At 35.6% G+C, this 16,017-nt stretch overlaps 1 protein-coding gene across 4 annotated transcripts in view; it reads left to right on the plus strand.

Annotated features, from left to right (window-relative positions):
* Positions 1-16,017, plus strand: part of ITPR2 (inositol 1,4,5-trisphosphate receptor type 2) — a 470,949-nt gene that overhangs the window by 191,907 nt on the left and 263,025 nt on the right. For all 4 annotated transcript variants that reach the window (XM_072798592.1, XM_072798594.1, XM_072798596.1 and 1 more), the window contains 2 exons: positions 15,144-15,233; positions 15,350-15,475. In XM_072798592.1, coding sequence (XP_072654693.1) covers positions 15,144-15,233; positions 15,350-15,475 — 216 coding nt within the window. The remainder of the gene's footprint in view (positions 1-15,143; positions 15,234-15,349; positions 15,476-16,017) is intronic.

The raw sequence follows: 16,017 nt of genomic DNA on the forward strand, positions 1-16,017 counted from the left end.
TGTGCCTTTGGTGATTAGCATGGATGGACCTAGAGGGTATTATACTAAGTCAAATAAATCAGACTGAGAAAAATAAATACCATATGATTTCACTCCTATGTGGATTCTAAAAACAAACCAAAACAAAACAATGACCAATAAATAAACCGAATCAGACCTATAAATACAGAGAACAAACTGATGGTTGCTAGAGGATAGGGTAGTGAGGCACAGGCAGATTGGATGAAGAGGAATAGGATATACAGATTTCTAGTTATGGAATGAATAAGTCACAGGAATAAAAGACCCAGTACAGGGAATATGGTCAATGATAATGTAATAGTGTGATGTGGTGACAGATGGTAGCTATACTTAGCACCTTAATGTAGAGAGAAATAGAATCACTATGTTGTATACTTGAAACTAATGTAACATTGTGTGTCAATTATCCTCAAAAAAAAAAAAAAAAAAAAGAAAAGAGATTCTTCAGGATATATCTTTAGGTGTAATACATCTAGTATGTTTACTTTTACCAAATAATGCCAATTATTTTCTGATGACCAAATGACACTCCCTCCAGCATTATATGAGAGTTCCATAGCTCCATATCCTCATGACAGCTGTTTTTTTCACTTCTCCGTTTTTGGTAATTAGATGGATTGACATATTTTTTTCTATTGTGATTTTGCTGGATTACTCACGGGGGTCAAGCATGTTTTCATATGCTTGTTGACCATTTCACTTCTTTTTCTATTTTAGATTTAAGCTAAATTTTGTATGGGTAAGTTAGTTAGGTCCTACCAATTTATGTGTACCTACTACCAAGGTTAAAAATATTTTTGACTTCAAGTCATGGTGATGCTATAGTTCAAACTTGAGTATAATCTTTATATTTATTATTTCCTTTTTTCTTCTCTGTTGTATTGGTAAAATTTTCCAGTATAAGTGGTGAGTAGATATGGGGATAATGGGTAGATGTGATAATAATCAGTATCCTTGTCTTGCTTCTAATTTTAAAGGGAATGATTTTAATATTTCACTGTGAACATCATTTTTTTGTCCAATTGTTTTTGTACATACCCTTTATTAATTGTGGAAATCCCCCCTATCCCTAGTTTGCTAATTTTTATGATGAATGGTTATTGACTTTAATTAAATATAGTTTATGCATCTATCAAGATTATTATTTTTCTTTAATCTTAATCTGCTAATTTAAAAAAAAATTTTATTTAACCAGTTAGTTAACATACAGTGTAATATTAGTTTCAGGTGTACAATATAGTGAGTCAACACTTCCATACATCACCCAGTGCTCATTACAAGTGTACTCCTTAATCCCCATCACTTATTTCACCTATCTCCCTCTTAATATGCTAATTTTAATAAAAAGAATTATAAATAGAACTTCTACCATAGTAGCCTTGCATTCTAAAATAAATTTATTTTGGTGATAATTTTACATTGCTAGATCCAGTTTGCTAATATTTTGTTTAGGATTTTACATCTATGCTGTCAGTGAGATTGGCCTGTAAATTTCCTTTCTTATGTTGTTCCTGTCAAGTATTGGTAAAAAGGTTAGACTAATATCATAATAAAATGAACTGCAGGGTCTTCTCCTTTCTTTGCATATGTTTAGATATGTATTCTGTGAATGTTTGATAAAATGTGTTTGTAAATTTGCCTGGGCCTTGGATTTAGTTTGTGGGGAGATTTTAACTACTAATTCATTTTTTTTAATGGTTATAAATTCATTCAAATTTTCTGTTTTGGCTCAGTTTGCTGTAGATTTTTCTAGCCATATGCTTTAGTTTACAAATTTATTGGCATAAGTTGGTTCATATTCTTCCATTATCTTTTCAAATTTCTGCTATCTCTGTAGCTTCAGGACCCCTACCCCTCTTAAGATTTATTTATTTATTTATTTTACTGAGGAAGGGGCAGAGGGAGAGAGTCACAAGTAGACTCTATGCTGAGTGCAGAGCCAGCTTGGAACTGGATCCCACCACCCTGAGATCACTACCTTAGCTGAAGCCAAGAGTCAGATGCTTAACTGCCTGTACCACCCAGGTGCCCCGAGACCCCGTTTTTATTCTTGATATTGTTTACTTGTGTTAACTTTTTTTTTGACCCTTCAGATTTTACCATTTGTGTTGTATACTTCTGTGGGTTTTGACGAATGTATAATGTCATGTATCATCTTAACAGCATTGCACATATTTTATTCGTCATTTTTGATGAATCTGTTTTTGGCTTTGTTGAGCTTCTGGGTTTGTTTTATCATATTTATTCTACTATCCTCTAACCTTTTATGTTGACACACTTTTCAAACTTTAAAAAAACTTTATGGTATAATTTCCTTCTAAGCAACTACATTCCACAAATTTTAACAAATGCCTTTTATATTATTGTTCAATATTAGATATTTTAAAATTTCCATTATGATTTCATCTTTCTCCCAGAATTACTTGGAAGTGAGTTCTCAAATTTCCAAATGTCTAGACAAAATTTATCCTTTTTTGTTATTGAAGTCTTAATTAATTAACTTGTGGCAAGAGAATGTGGTTATGATGCCATCAGTTCTCCAAAATTTGTTGATACTTGCTTTTTTGGCTTATTATATACTGTTAGGTTTTGTAATTATGTGGACTTGAGAAGAATGTGAACAGATATAGGGTTCCTTGTATATGGCTAGTAAGTCAAGCTTCTTGTGTTTGAATCATTTATCTATTTACTAATATTTTTGTTTTCTTGACATACTGCTCATTGAGAGAGATTTGTTGACATTTTTTTACTACAATGGTAGGTTTATACATTTTCTCCTATAGTTTTAGTAATTTTTACTTTATATGATTTTAGGGTATTTTTGTTAGTTTGGTTTTCTTGCACTTAGCTTCTTCGTTTTTTTAATTTGAGTATAGTTGACATGTTTTTAGGGCTCTTTTGTCTGATGCTTATAAATTTAAAATTATTTTTTACCGGGGACAAAAAAACTCTTATCAGTTGAAAGATATTTTCTTCCACTTCTGATGATAATATTTCATGTCTCCAGGCTTCTATTGCTGCTGTTGAGATGTTTGCCATCTGTTGAATAGTGGTGCTTTAATTCTGAAAATGATTAAGTATATGTTAAACCTTATTATTGCCTCAATATCTGTTAATTTCTTTTCTATATTTTCCACACCTGGGACTTTGTGCTGAATTTGAGTAATTTCTTTAGACACATATGCATCTCTCTTTAAATATGTCTTGTCTGCAGTTTACCTACTGATTTTTATTTCAGTAATTTTTTTTATACCTGCAATTTGATTTTTATTTTTTAAAATTTTTTTAAAAAAGATTTTATTCATTTATTCATGAGAGAGAGAGAGAAAGAGAGGCAGAGACACAGGCAGAGGGAGAAGCAGGCTCCACACAGGGAGCCCGATGTGGGACTCGATCCCAGGTCTCCAGGATCAGGCCTCAGGCTGAAGGCGGCGCTAAACTGCTGAGCCACCCGGGCTGCCCTGCAATTCGATTTTTAAAACAATCTTTTTGGTCATTTTTTAAATCATCTTTTGTTGCTTGCTAATTTTTGTGATTCCATATGGCTATTTTCTAGACTATGTATAGTAATTCCAGGATCAGAAGCACTAGGGAATTTCTTATGATTCTCAGTCATGTTACTTGTTACCTTATATAATTGGTCGTCTTTGATTATGAGACCATACTTTTTTTTTAATAGACTTTATTTTTAGAGCAGTTTTAGGTTTAGAGAAAAGTTGTGCACAAGGTGCAATGAATTTCCATATACTCTCCCCATTTTCATATTACCAACATCTTATAGTAATGTGGTACATTTCTTGCAATGGATAAGCCAATATTGATACATTACTATGTACTAAACTCCATAGTTTACTTTAGGTTCCACTATTTGTATTGTACAATTCTATGAGTTTCGACAAATACAATATAGTAATATCACACACAGTATCATACAGACTGGTTTCACTGTCCTGAAAATCCTCTGTGCTCTTCCTATTTGTCCTTCCCTTGTAAGCTCCTGAGTCCTGGAAACTGCTGATCTTTTTTCCGGTCTCTATAGTTTTGCATTCTCCAGAATGTTGTATGGCCTAATGGTTATGTAGCTTTTGCAGACTGGCTTCTTTCATTTAGCAATACACATTAGAGGCTCTTGTATATCCTTTTGTAACTTGCTAACTCATTTCTTTTTATCACTGAATAACACCTGATTGTTGGATGTACAGCAGCTTATCCATCACCTCTTGAAGGACATCTTGGTTGCTTCCAGTTTGGGCCCATTATAAATAAGGCTGCTATAAATATTAGTGTTGGTTTTGAGCTATTGTGTTTTTTTAACTTAGGCATGAGGGTTGAAATTGGGTATGTTTTCCTTCTTAGAGTATTTGTGATTACTTTGGTCTATTGCCCGGGGTCCCTGCTAGCCTGAGACCATGATGCTTTCTTCTCCTGCATCTGTCTGAAGGCAGGAATCTCAGGTTTAGCTCTCTGAATTTGATACTTGCTTAGAACAGACTTCATCTCTGAATTGTTGGCATTTACCTTCAGAAAACCTTATCATGGTGTCTTGAAGTTTAGAGTTCTGATTTGGCTTCAGCTGACTTTTTCTTTTTCTTTCTTGTAGATGGGTGGTGGAGTTTTGGACTCCTTTGTTTTCTGTGAGCCCAGAAATGTACTTAACATAGGTTCTTTATCTAGGATGTAGCTGGTTTGTCATAGGAGGGCCATTTGCAGTTTTCCGGTGGCTACTCTTGCAGGAGTCCATGGAAATGTGTTTACTTAGATATTTAGTAATTTAAAAAAATATTATGAACTTAGATTCTTTGGAACTTTGTATGTGTCATTCCTCTGAGGATTTATGTGTAATCCAGAGGAAATGTCATTTGCTTCTGTGACATTGGATTGCTATACTTTTTGTAACCATGTTAAACAGTGTTTTGGGCTTGGGATCTTTGAAGCCCCTTTATTTGTGGGAATTCTAATCCCAAATCTTAAGTGAAAGTGGACTTGTCTTTGTATTCAGGAGAATTCTTATCCTTTTTTTTTTTTTTCTTTTTTTTTTTTTTTTTTTTGGCTTTGACCAAGCCAAGGCTAAGCCAGGTACCCCTTTGTTCTTCTGTAGACCATATCTTTTCCTGGCTTATTCTGTGTATCTCCTCTAGGGATTTCTGGTTCCAAGGCACCTCATCTTGCTTGGGATTCAGGCTTTGTTTTTTTTCCATTGTGTGTGTGGGGGACATAATCAAACTCAGTATCCAGTTTATCAGATATGGACACATGCCCTCAGGGCTGGTTCTGCTTGAATCCAGTGCTTGACTACTGCTTGGAAATTTTGATGAATTTTTGTTTCTGGCCTCCATTTATTTCCTTTTCTTTAATAAAAAGGGATTTTTTAAACTAAAAAATGATATTTAAAAGATTTTATCTATCACTCTTAGATGCTGTATACTTGGAGAGGTTTCTCTGCAATTTTATTTTGTCATATTCGACAGTTCTGAAGTTTCCTTTGAAGTCTTAAAGACTTCTTCAGATTCTTCTTTATTTTGAGCCCACATATTTATCCTTTTAATGTCTCTTTACTGTTTCTGGGTTTGAAGCAATGTGGACCACCTGAACCACCTCTATTTGATTTCTGTTGTGTCTCTCTAGAGCAAAATCCTTCTTTTAAACATTCTGTCTAGAGTATAATTTTGGTTCCTTCACCATTATGCCATTGTAAGCCTTTGTACACACCTGAACTTCTCATTTCCTTTCTTATTCCCTTTTGATACCTGTAATCAGATCTAATGTTTGAGATATGCCTCTTGCCTCAAAGAATGAACACATAGAAAAGAATATGACAAAATGTCTGATTAAATACTGACCTATGTGGTGAGATGAGGGAGGAATCAGTGTGGGCTTGAGGACCTGGAGAAGGCTTCACTATTCTGAAGGGTTGGGAGGATTTATTTAGCTAATGTATTTAAGAGTAATAACAAGAGAATCAGAGTTCAACAAGAATAAGTGGCTTGTATATGAAGTGTCTGGAAATTGGGAGCCTCTGATAATTAAGTTATCTTGCAAAATTTAGTCTGGCAGAGCAAGAGACTAAAGGTGGGGACCAAGTAGGAGCCTCTTGCTTAAATTGAGTTGTGAGGTTATGCAAGCATGAACTAGGGTGGCAGCAGTAGAAACATATGCAAATAGGTAAATTGAGAAGCCTGGAAGATGGTACATTTATAATAGTTTAATATAAGGAGAAAAAAGTGAGAAACTACAAAGTTGCTGACTTGTACACAGCCAAATAATCTACACTTTGCAATGAACCAACTGCCAAAGATAGTGACAATTTATTGTAAACAGGATGAAATATGTCACAATGTCAATGGCAACAGCCAGTAGCAGGCAGCATGCACTCTAGCAGGCCAATACAGATAATACTCCTTTGTTGTTTAGTGAATCTTTACAAAGGCTCTAAACACAGAATGATTAGCATTGTTTTAAAACAGATCATAATGGTCTAACTTTGTGCCTGCTTAGATATCAGAAGACCAGATAACATTAATGTGATTTTCTTAAATGTGATTCTTCATCTTCACAATAAAAAATCTTTCCTATAACAAAAATTTTTTTTTTCTCAATGATAGGTTCTCTTTACTCTGGGCAATAAATATGAATAGACAATCTATCTACTAATACTGGCAAGTCTCAGCATATGATCCAAAATTATCCTAATACTGTACTTGATCTCTTATACATAGGGAGGAGGATGGGATGGATTTGGTCATCTAGTAAGCCCACTGCAACCTTGGCACCTATGAGCTTTATTACCTGTTATATATGATATATTTTTTTTTATTAAACTTATCTTCCCGGGCATTGAAAGACTATACCATCCTTGTTGAAAGATTAAAGGCTAGAGTATAACAATTTGATGGTATCAGTAGCATTGTTAATTTATCACATTCAAAAGGTGTTGAATTCTAAATAGAGAAAGAAAAGATTAACTCAGAAAATAATATCTGAATGGGTTAAGTCAGGATTACCATTTATGTTCATACACCTCTTTATTAAGGGTTGAGAAGCTGGTCACTTGGGTACCATAGCATTTCTTTCTTTTTTTTATTTATTCATGAGACACACACACACACACACAGAGAGAGAGAGAGAGAGAGAGAGAGAGGCAGAGACACAGGCCGAGGGAGAAGCAGGCTCCATGCAGGGAGCCCGATGCAGGACTCGATCCCAGGAATCCAGGATCACATCCCGGGTGGAAGGCAGGCGCTAAACCGCTGAGCCACCCAGGGATCCCCTATCATAGCATTTCTAAGAGACGTTCCCACTCATGTTATTTATTTTGGCTGTTAATTTTTCTTCACAATAATTCTGTGTCTGTATCTGTATGTCTCTATCTCTGTTTATTTACTCACCTGTATTTGATTGCCTGCTTCTTTTTAAAAAGCTTACTTATACTCTCACTGATCTGGAGTCTAATGTTTGAGCTGCTTATCTAGTTTCTACTTTAGGGACTTTTTAGGGTTTTTGATTGGTTCTTTTTCACATCCATGCATTCTAGATTCATATCTGCCTGCTTAACTTCATATTTTTTTTATTCTTTTAATGGATTTGAAATGTAAGGAATGGAATTAACTGAAAAATGTCCTTGGGAGCTCACTCTGGATTATATAGACAACAAGCTGGCTGGACTGTTTGTGGGGGTCAGGATGTGGAGTGTGGGAGGCAGTGTCTTTTCTTCTGAAAGGCTGTACAGCAGTTTGGCTTCTGATGGGATCTGTGGCTTCTACTCAGCAGGAGCTGTCCAATTTCTGAGGGCTCCATAGCTGGTGTTCCTGATAAATTCCTATAAACAATGGGCATCTAAATCCAGACAGCCTACTGCCTACTGCCCAAGAAGTTTGTGTGCACCTTCATTGGTAGGCTGCTCTCACACTTGCCCCATAAGAAGTTACTACAAGGTGGGGGTAGGAGCAGGTACTCAGAAATCTAGAGCCATGCTGGTGTTCAGCAGAGCACCCAGCACCTACTGTGGGATGATGGAAGGATGGGGAACACATGCCTTCTCTTGTTGGCACTTGGCTTGTAGTGTCCCCTATTCTCAATCAAGCTATCCTTTATTTTATTTATTTATTTTTTATATTTTTTAAGATTTTATTTATTTATTTATTCATGAGAAACACACACACACACACAGAGAGAGAGAGAGAGAGAGAGAGAGAGAAGCAGAGACCTAGGCAGAGGGAGAAGCAGGCTCCATGCAGGAAGCCTGATATGGGACTTGATCCCAGCACTCTGGGATCATGCCCTGAGCCAAAGGCAGACTCTCAACCACTGAGCCGCCCAGGGGTCCCTCAAGCTATCCTTTATCTATGCTAAGTGACACTGTGGAGTCAACCTGAGCATGTGACAACCACAGAGGTGTCCACATGGTGTGAGAGACATTATTCCTCCCTTTATCTCTGTGATTATTTTAAACAGACTTAAAAGTCCTTGAAGATTTCTTGACTGTTTGCATTTCACTGGGAATCTTGTACTCTCATTATTGAGATTTCTTGTTGTCTTAGCATTAACTTTCCTCATAGGTATTTGGGTTTCATGCAGATTTATCTTAGTGAGAGAATGAATTTAATTCCTTCCTTTCTTCTCTCCCTCCTTTGCTTTACTTCCCTCCATTGCTTTTTCTCTATTTTTTTCTAGGCATACCTTCCTTGTCTCATGATTTTCTGTTACCTCCATAGGCTGTTATTATTTTTTTAATTTTTAAAATTTATTTTAGTTTTTTGAGAGAGAGCATGCATGAGCAGGGGAGGGAGGGTAGGGGCAAAGAGAGAGAGAGAGAATCTTAAGCAGGTTCCATACCCAGCGTGGAGCCCTACTTGTGCTCGATCTCATGGCCCTGAGATCATGACCTGTGTCAAAATCAAGAATCAGACACTGAACTGACTGAGCCACCCAGGTGCCCCATTCTATTATTTTTTAAAAGCAAAAACTGGTTTCCATTCTTTGCCTGCCACTTCTGATCTTTTTCCTTTGATAAAGGAAGCCGGCAAGAAGGCAGATCCCTCTAGAATATCTGCAGAGAAAAAGTGCTTTCCCAAGTGTTAGTACTTTGATTCTGCACAGCGAGGATAATAGTTCTACATAAACTTTGTTTCTTCAGCAAAACTTATGATTGACTAACTCTTGACAAAAGCAACTGGTAGAATGTTTAACCTTCATGGCTTGGTACAGATGGAGTCTGTGTGCTTTCGACAGAACATTCCTACATGACCTAATCATTGAGGGACACTGTGGTAATGGCATGAAGAACTTTAACCATTAATTTTGGAGCAGGCTTTCCTGAATTTTCCTTTTCTGAGATTTGTTTTCTTATCTCTGTTTTTCTTTTTTTAATTTTTGCCTCAGACTTCATTGTATATTGGTTTCATTTGTTTATATAACATTACATATCCCAGTCCTTTGCCTCTGAGCAAATGCTGATGAAGGTGATTGCTATAGATGAGTGTCATAAAAATAAGTCCTTTCACAGGACATACATCTGAAAGCTAATTTTTGATTTTGAGCCAAATGCTCCTTTTACACATCCTCATTCTATTTGGTTGTCATGCAAATTCTTAAATGTAGTGCTTGTACCTCCTGAATTTATTTCTTTAAATTGCTTACACTATAAGAATCTTTTCCTTTCTTGTCCTTTGGCCTACATTTAAAATTACTGCTGTTTTATGATAAACTTAGTATTTCTCTTCTTGTTATAAAAACAGTTACTGTCTCACTAATTTTTCTCCCACTTTGCCTTTTGTTTTCAATTTAATTTGTTAGTGAGGATTCTAAGTTCCTATATGGTTTCTTTTCCTCAGCAGATGGCTTATAAGAAAATTATAGAAGTTGATTCAGTCACATCAGAGCATGCAGATGTCATTAGACCAGGCATTAATATTTCTGTAATGATTGCTTGTTAAAGAGAGAGTCTAAAAAAAGGTGCTGATGCCTTTCTCTTAGATTCTGTATGGACAACATCCTTTTCACAGCTGTATTAGGGAGTGTTGTGATATGATCGTCACTGGGGAAGCTTCTTTTACCTAACATATCAGGTATCAGACACAGTCTCTAAGGGCTCTATTATATTGCCGTTTTCATTTCCTGTACAATGCTTTGTTATTCTGTGTCACCCTGCTGACTAGAGAGTTGCCTATCCTTTCTATGTTTCCATATATAATACTGGTGAGGATTACATAAAAAAGTATTATATATTATATAAAGTATTGTAAAAAATTGTTGTATGTTCCTGTATTGTAATGGGTTCCTGCTGCAATTTTATGAAAACAACTATGAGTTAACATTGAATATACTCATCATCAATATATTCCCTCTTTTCCTAATGTACTCTAGTGGCACACCCTTTTTTGGTACCTTATTTATCAGAGATACAGGTGGCTGAGAGACTTGAGATGTTTTCTAGGACATCTGATTAAACATCATCAAATACTAATTAAAATGATGTCAAGCCAGTCAGAATATTGCATTTGTCTTGAGACAAAGGGAGAGGAAAACAGGTTTGGGGTAAGGTTAGGAATATGTGTTTACTCTCTAGAAAGGAAAGTATTTGGGCTTGAGCTGAGGGAAGTTACCTGCCAGAAATGGTGGACACCACCTCTTCTGCACATTGTAGATCTTGGGCTAAGCAGCCTTAGATGCCAAATAGGGGAAGCAGAGACTGTTAACCATGACTCCATATTTGTCCAAATTAGCTTTGCATACAAGATCAGATAAGTAGATCTAGGGTGATTTTAGGACTCTGCAACCCTCTAGGTATCTTCCTAAATGACTGGTATATGATGTCACTCTTAGATGAGAGAGGGAAAAAAATATCATTCCACAGTGAGGTTATCATTCAGTTATCTGAAGGAAGTGATATTTTTTATGAAGAGCTTCAACTAAATTATAATCTAATTGGTGAATCAAATATACAAGATGGATTATTGCATTTTCATTCATGTTTTGGAAGAAGATGGGAAGGGAAAAGGAAGGCTTTTGACATCCAAATTTGGGAAGATGGTGATTGGTAAGTGATGCCACTGATGGAGTTGAATAATGGTTACAGGAAGAGAAGGCTAGGGATACAGATGGTGAGCAGAATGCTTTGCAGTCTTGCTAACTTGACAACATTGCTGAGGAAGGACATCCTTTGACTTCATTGGGGTGGGGACAAAGAGAAGACATGCACTGAGCTATTTTAATCATGCAGCTGCAGATGCAGGCAGTTCTACATTGTAGGATTTGGAACGTCTTTTTTTTTTTTTTTTTTTTAAATAAGCATTGCCCTTGTTTAAATTAAGGAGCCAGATTCCATTAATTGGTGCCAATATTTAGTTCACCATATAGCTCATACAGTATCACCTTTATGATTTTTGCTACTCGTATAAAAAAGTCTGCTTGACTGATGCAAAATAAATTTGGGGGTGGGTAGCTATATTCAGAACCAGTATTTGTTTAGGTATTCACTCTTTGAGTCTCTGCCTAGAACTCTGTTACCTATCCAATTTCTGGACTCTTCTAGAAATATCTAGACTCTTCTAAACTATTCTTGCTATATTGTTTTGGAACCTACCGTTTTATGTTGCAGTAAATGCTATGCAATTAAAAATCTAACTGCCTCTATGAAATCACTGAACTAAGCAGTTTCCTATATTCCATTAGAGGAAATAAGGTCAAATTCTTCCAGATGATAGGAAATAATAATAATAAAGTGCAAATGCTTTTGGAGTGCCATATCTATTCTTCATCACTGTTATCAGAAAGATAATTTGGGTATTTACTATATGCATAGCACTGTTCTCAGTGTTACACATTTTTTTTGGAGCCTGCTTTGCTCTGGGACTTGGCATAAGTTACACTTCTGCATTTTGTACTTCACTAAAATTTTGACGTTAGGACGAAGACAGGGCTTTGTAGATTTGGCCATTGATCTAAGATCAAAGTTACATAAAATATAAAAAATATAATCACTCTTTGCCCTTTCTGGAGGAAAACTTTTGGAACACCTTTACTTAGAGTATTTTGGCATCAAAATAAAATAAAACCTAACCATAATTATGTAGTTTACATATTTCTTAAATTCCCCTGATCTGCTTTGGAATCATCCAGATGTTCTGTAGGTTAATATTTTTGTTCCGTTTAATTACATTGAATTATTTTCTGAAATTAAAAGGGGCTGCTTATTGAATTCTCCAGTGATGACTAGTTTTGTTGACTGCTGGCAATTTTAAATTAAAATAATTATTCTTCATAATTCCCATACTTACGAAGTTTAGAATTGCCTGTATCTTCTGGGCTGTACTAAAGAGCATAGCTTTTTGTAATGCAGTACATTTTGCCTGAGATTACTTTTCTTAGAACAAGACAGTTGCTTTTTCTTCAGGTCATTGTTTGAAAAATGGACTTAAATATATCTGCCAAAACTTTGCCTGTATTTTCAACTGATTTTTTTTAAAGGTGACATATATCAGAAACATCTCTTCACTGTAGGAGCTTTGTAAATCTTTAGACTTGGTAATATCTTAATCCTGGTTTATAGTACAAAGTTGGTTTTCTTTAATATTTCTTTTCTTCCAGAAAAAAAAATGAACATGGCCTTTTAAAATTTCAACCTCCACCTTTGTGATCAGAAAAAAAGGAAATTTAATTATATTTCTAGCTTTTGCAATTTCTACTTCTCATCAATAATTTTTGCTATCAGATAGAACCCTATTTATCTCATTCTCTGACCCCCTGGCTTTTTCTATCTACATAGTTTCCATCCATATCAGCACTTGGGCTCCTTCCCTCTTCTGCACTGGCTTCTCTTACATATGTAGCTTTATACCTTTTTCTATAACCTTCTAGGATTCGCCTAGTGTTTGTTGTCTTGCAGACAATCTCTTGCATTCCTTTTTTCTCTTTTATTTACCTGTGGTGGAGGCTGGACTGCTTTCCTTTCCCTCCTAGAATTTGTCAAGATAGATAGGTGACATAATGCTGGACTCCCAACAGTAACACCGTGAATGTTCTCAGATTCATATTCTTCACTTTTTGCAGTTCCAATTTTGTTGAGTTAAAGACACAAGGTGGTCAGAAAGGTAGAAAATAATCTTGAAGACTATTGTGGCATGATAAAACAGAGAGAGGTTTAAAGAAAATGATAGTGAATTACAGAATCAAATGCTAAATAAAGTGTTGGTCACTATGAGTCATTAGCACATAAAACACTTTTAATACAGTTTGGTAGAGAGTATTCTTTTGAGAAATCGAGTGGGGCCATAGTCTGAGATGCAGGACTACTTCTTCCAAGGATGGGAAATACTACTGAAAAATCCTTGGTTAGCCTCCACTTAGCCATATTTTTAAAGAGGTGAGAAACCATCTCTAGAGAGCAGAAACCATCCATTTATGCACAGGAAACAGAGATGAAGCAGGGAGGGGAGGCAGGGAAGATGGATTTGAAAAATCCCTGCATCAAAAGTTTTTTTCCTCTGAGACATAACAGGGAAGGTAAGTGTGTAGATGGTACTGGAATTTCAGGTAGGAAAGAGGCAATATTTGCTTGGACAGAAGCAAAGATGAATACAAAGCTTACTGAGGAGTGGTGATGGGTCACCACCATTCAAGTCACTCTACTTGAAGCCTTGCATCAGAATTCCTTGACTAGCATGGTTAGTTTTGTGGGGTTTTTTTTTGTTTTGTTTTGTTTTGTTTTTATTTCTTGGTTTCTATTCATTTTGTGATTTGTCATGGAAACAGCTTGGGGCAAATTAAATTACATTGATTGGCTTTGCATATTTTTGCTACTTTTCCCTGAGCTTAGATTGGGGTCCCCTTTAACTGTGAGAACCAACACCATCAACATAGTCAGGAGTTTAGTGTGTTTTTGACTAAAGTTGGACTTGACATTGATCCCAATGCCATTTTGTACATGTTGTCAGTCAGGAAAGCAATCAGGTCCCACTCTACTAATTGCCCTCTCTCTTGCAACATCTACTGGCTGCTCTTGCCATTCTCTGTACACTATTATGTGTGCTCTTTCTGCAATACTTTTGGCTAAAGGGACTTCTTCACCTAACAAGTGCCCCTTTCCCCCCACACGTCTCTCATACTTAAATAAATAGTTTTCATCTTTCAAGACCTTGGCTTCATCTTGACCTCCTTCATAAAGCTGTCTGAAGATAGAGCTATTCTCTCTTTCTCTCTCTGAATAGTGAATTCTGCTCAATTCAAATCTTTATGTTCATATTTCTCCCAGCCTTTTTTAGTTAGACTATAATTTTCTTGTGGGAAGGACTGCATATCTTATTTCTTTTAGATCCACTCACCTTTGTCTAGTACCAGGCATGTATTAAGTCTTAATAAATGCTCATGTATTAAATTATTTGTAATGTGTTTCATTTTTACCCAGTGATTATAAGAGTTGATATTTAAGATATGTCACTCCCTATATTTGTTTTTTATTGTACTGCTACAGATAGTGGTTGGTACAATGAAATATTTTTAGTGTTTCAGGACCTCTTAATAAGCTTTATTAATTTAGTAATTTAAAATCTTATTTTTAATTTAAATTTTATTTTCCTTTCTTCATTTTCCTGGTTCTGTACATGCTTGGCTGGCCCTAAGCCATGACTTTTAAGGATGTCATGGTAACCTGGCAGAGAATTCTTGGGTTAAAGTGTTCTTTCCTTCCATCCCTGAAATGTTTTTTCAGCTGTTATGATATGCTTCTTCACCTTTTTTTTCCCCTGTAGTTTATCCCTGATGATAAAATTACACATTTTTCCCCTGGATTTTTACTATTCCTTCTCCTCTAGGCAACATAAAGCAATGATATGTCTGATATATTTAGCATAAAGTTATGTGTAATAACTTTTACTTTTTGACTTAACTCATTAATTATTAGTAATACTGCTTATGTTATAATTTGGTTATTATTGGGAAATGGTAATTGGCATGACTTATTCAAGCCAAGGAGCTCTTTATGTGATAAAAAATGTACAAAGGAAATATTTAATTTGAATAATAAATTACAAAATAATTATAAAACATATTTATTATTTATTAAAAAGTAAATATATTTATCACAAAACTACATGTGAGATAAAAATACATACTTGTGTTTGTTTTAGGAATCAAGCATTTTGAGTCCGGTGCAGGATGGAACAAGGAAACCTCAGATTGACAGCAATAAAAGCAATAACTACCGGATTGTAAAGGAGGTTAGCATGTGTCAGATATTTTTATTGGGTTTATATTTGCATGGCAAATAATTTTTGTTTGTGTATTCTATTTAATATCGTATTCCTTATATTTAATGCTTTTCTTATTTTTAAAGATTTTGATTAGACTAAGTAAACTCTGTGTACAGAATAAAAAGTGTCGGAATCAACATCAACGATTACTGAAAAACATGGGAGCTCATTCGGTGGTATTGGATCTTCTGAAGATTCCCTATGAAAAGGTTAGTGGTTGGTAACTTTTTTAAAAAAAATTTATTTTGATATTATCTCAAATATATAGCAAAGTTATGAGAATTTTTTCCCTGAACTGCTTGGAAGTCAGTCACCAAATTGATCAGCCCTGAGCCCTTTGGCATGTGGTTCCTACAAAACGGAAGCTCTTCTTTCTGCATAACCGTGTGACAACCTTCCAGCTCAGGAAAGAGCACTGACACTTTGCTGCCACTTAATCCTCAGGTGCTGGTCACATTTCTCTCATCATCTCAACTGTGTCCTGTTTGACAAAAAGACCCGCTTCAGAAATAGGCGCTGTTTGGTTGTCATGTCTGTTATCTCCTCATGCTGGAGCTTTTATGACATTGACACTTTTGAAGACAGACCAGCTCTTTTGAAGATTGTTCCTTAATTTGGACCGACTAATGTTTCCTCAGCTATGCATCATTGGCAGGAACATAACAGAAGTGAGGCTAAGTTCTTCCACCACTTCCTATCAGGAGGCACATGATTTTGATTTTGATCTCATTACTCTTGGTGTTTACTTTGA

The sequence above is a fragment of the Canis lupus genome, chromosome 25, assembly GCF_048164855.1.
Source record: "Canis lupus baileyi chromosome 25, mCanLup2.hap1, whole genome shotgun sequence".
NCBI classification, from domain to species: domain Eukaryota; kingdom Metazoa; phylum Chordata; class Mammalia; order Carnivora; family Canidae; genus Canis; species Canis lupus.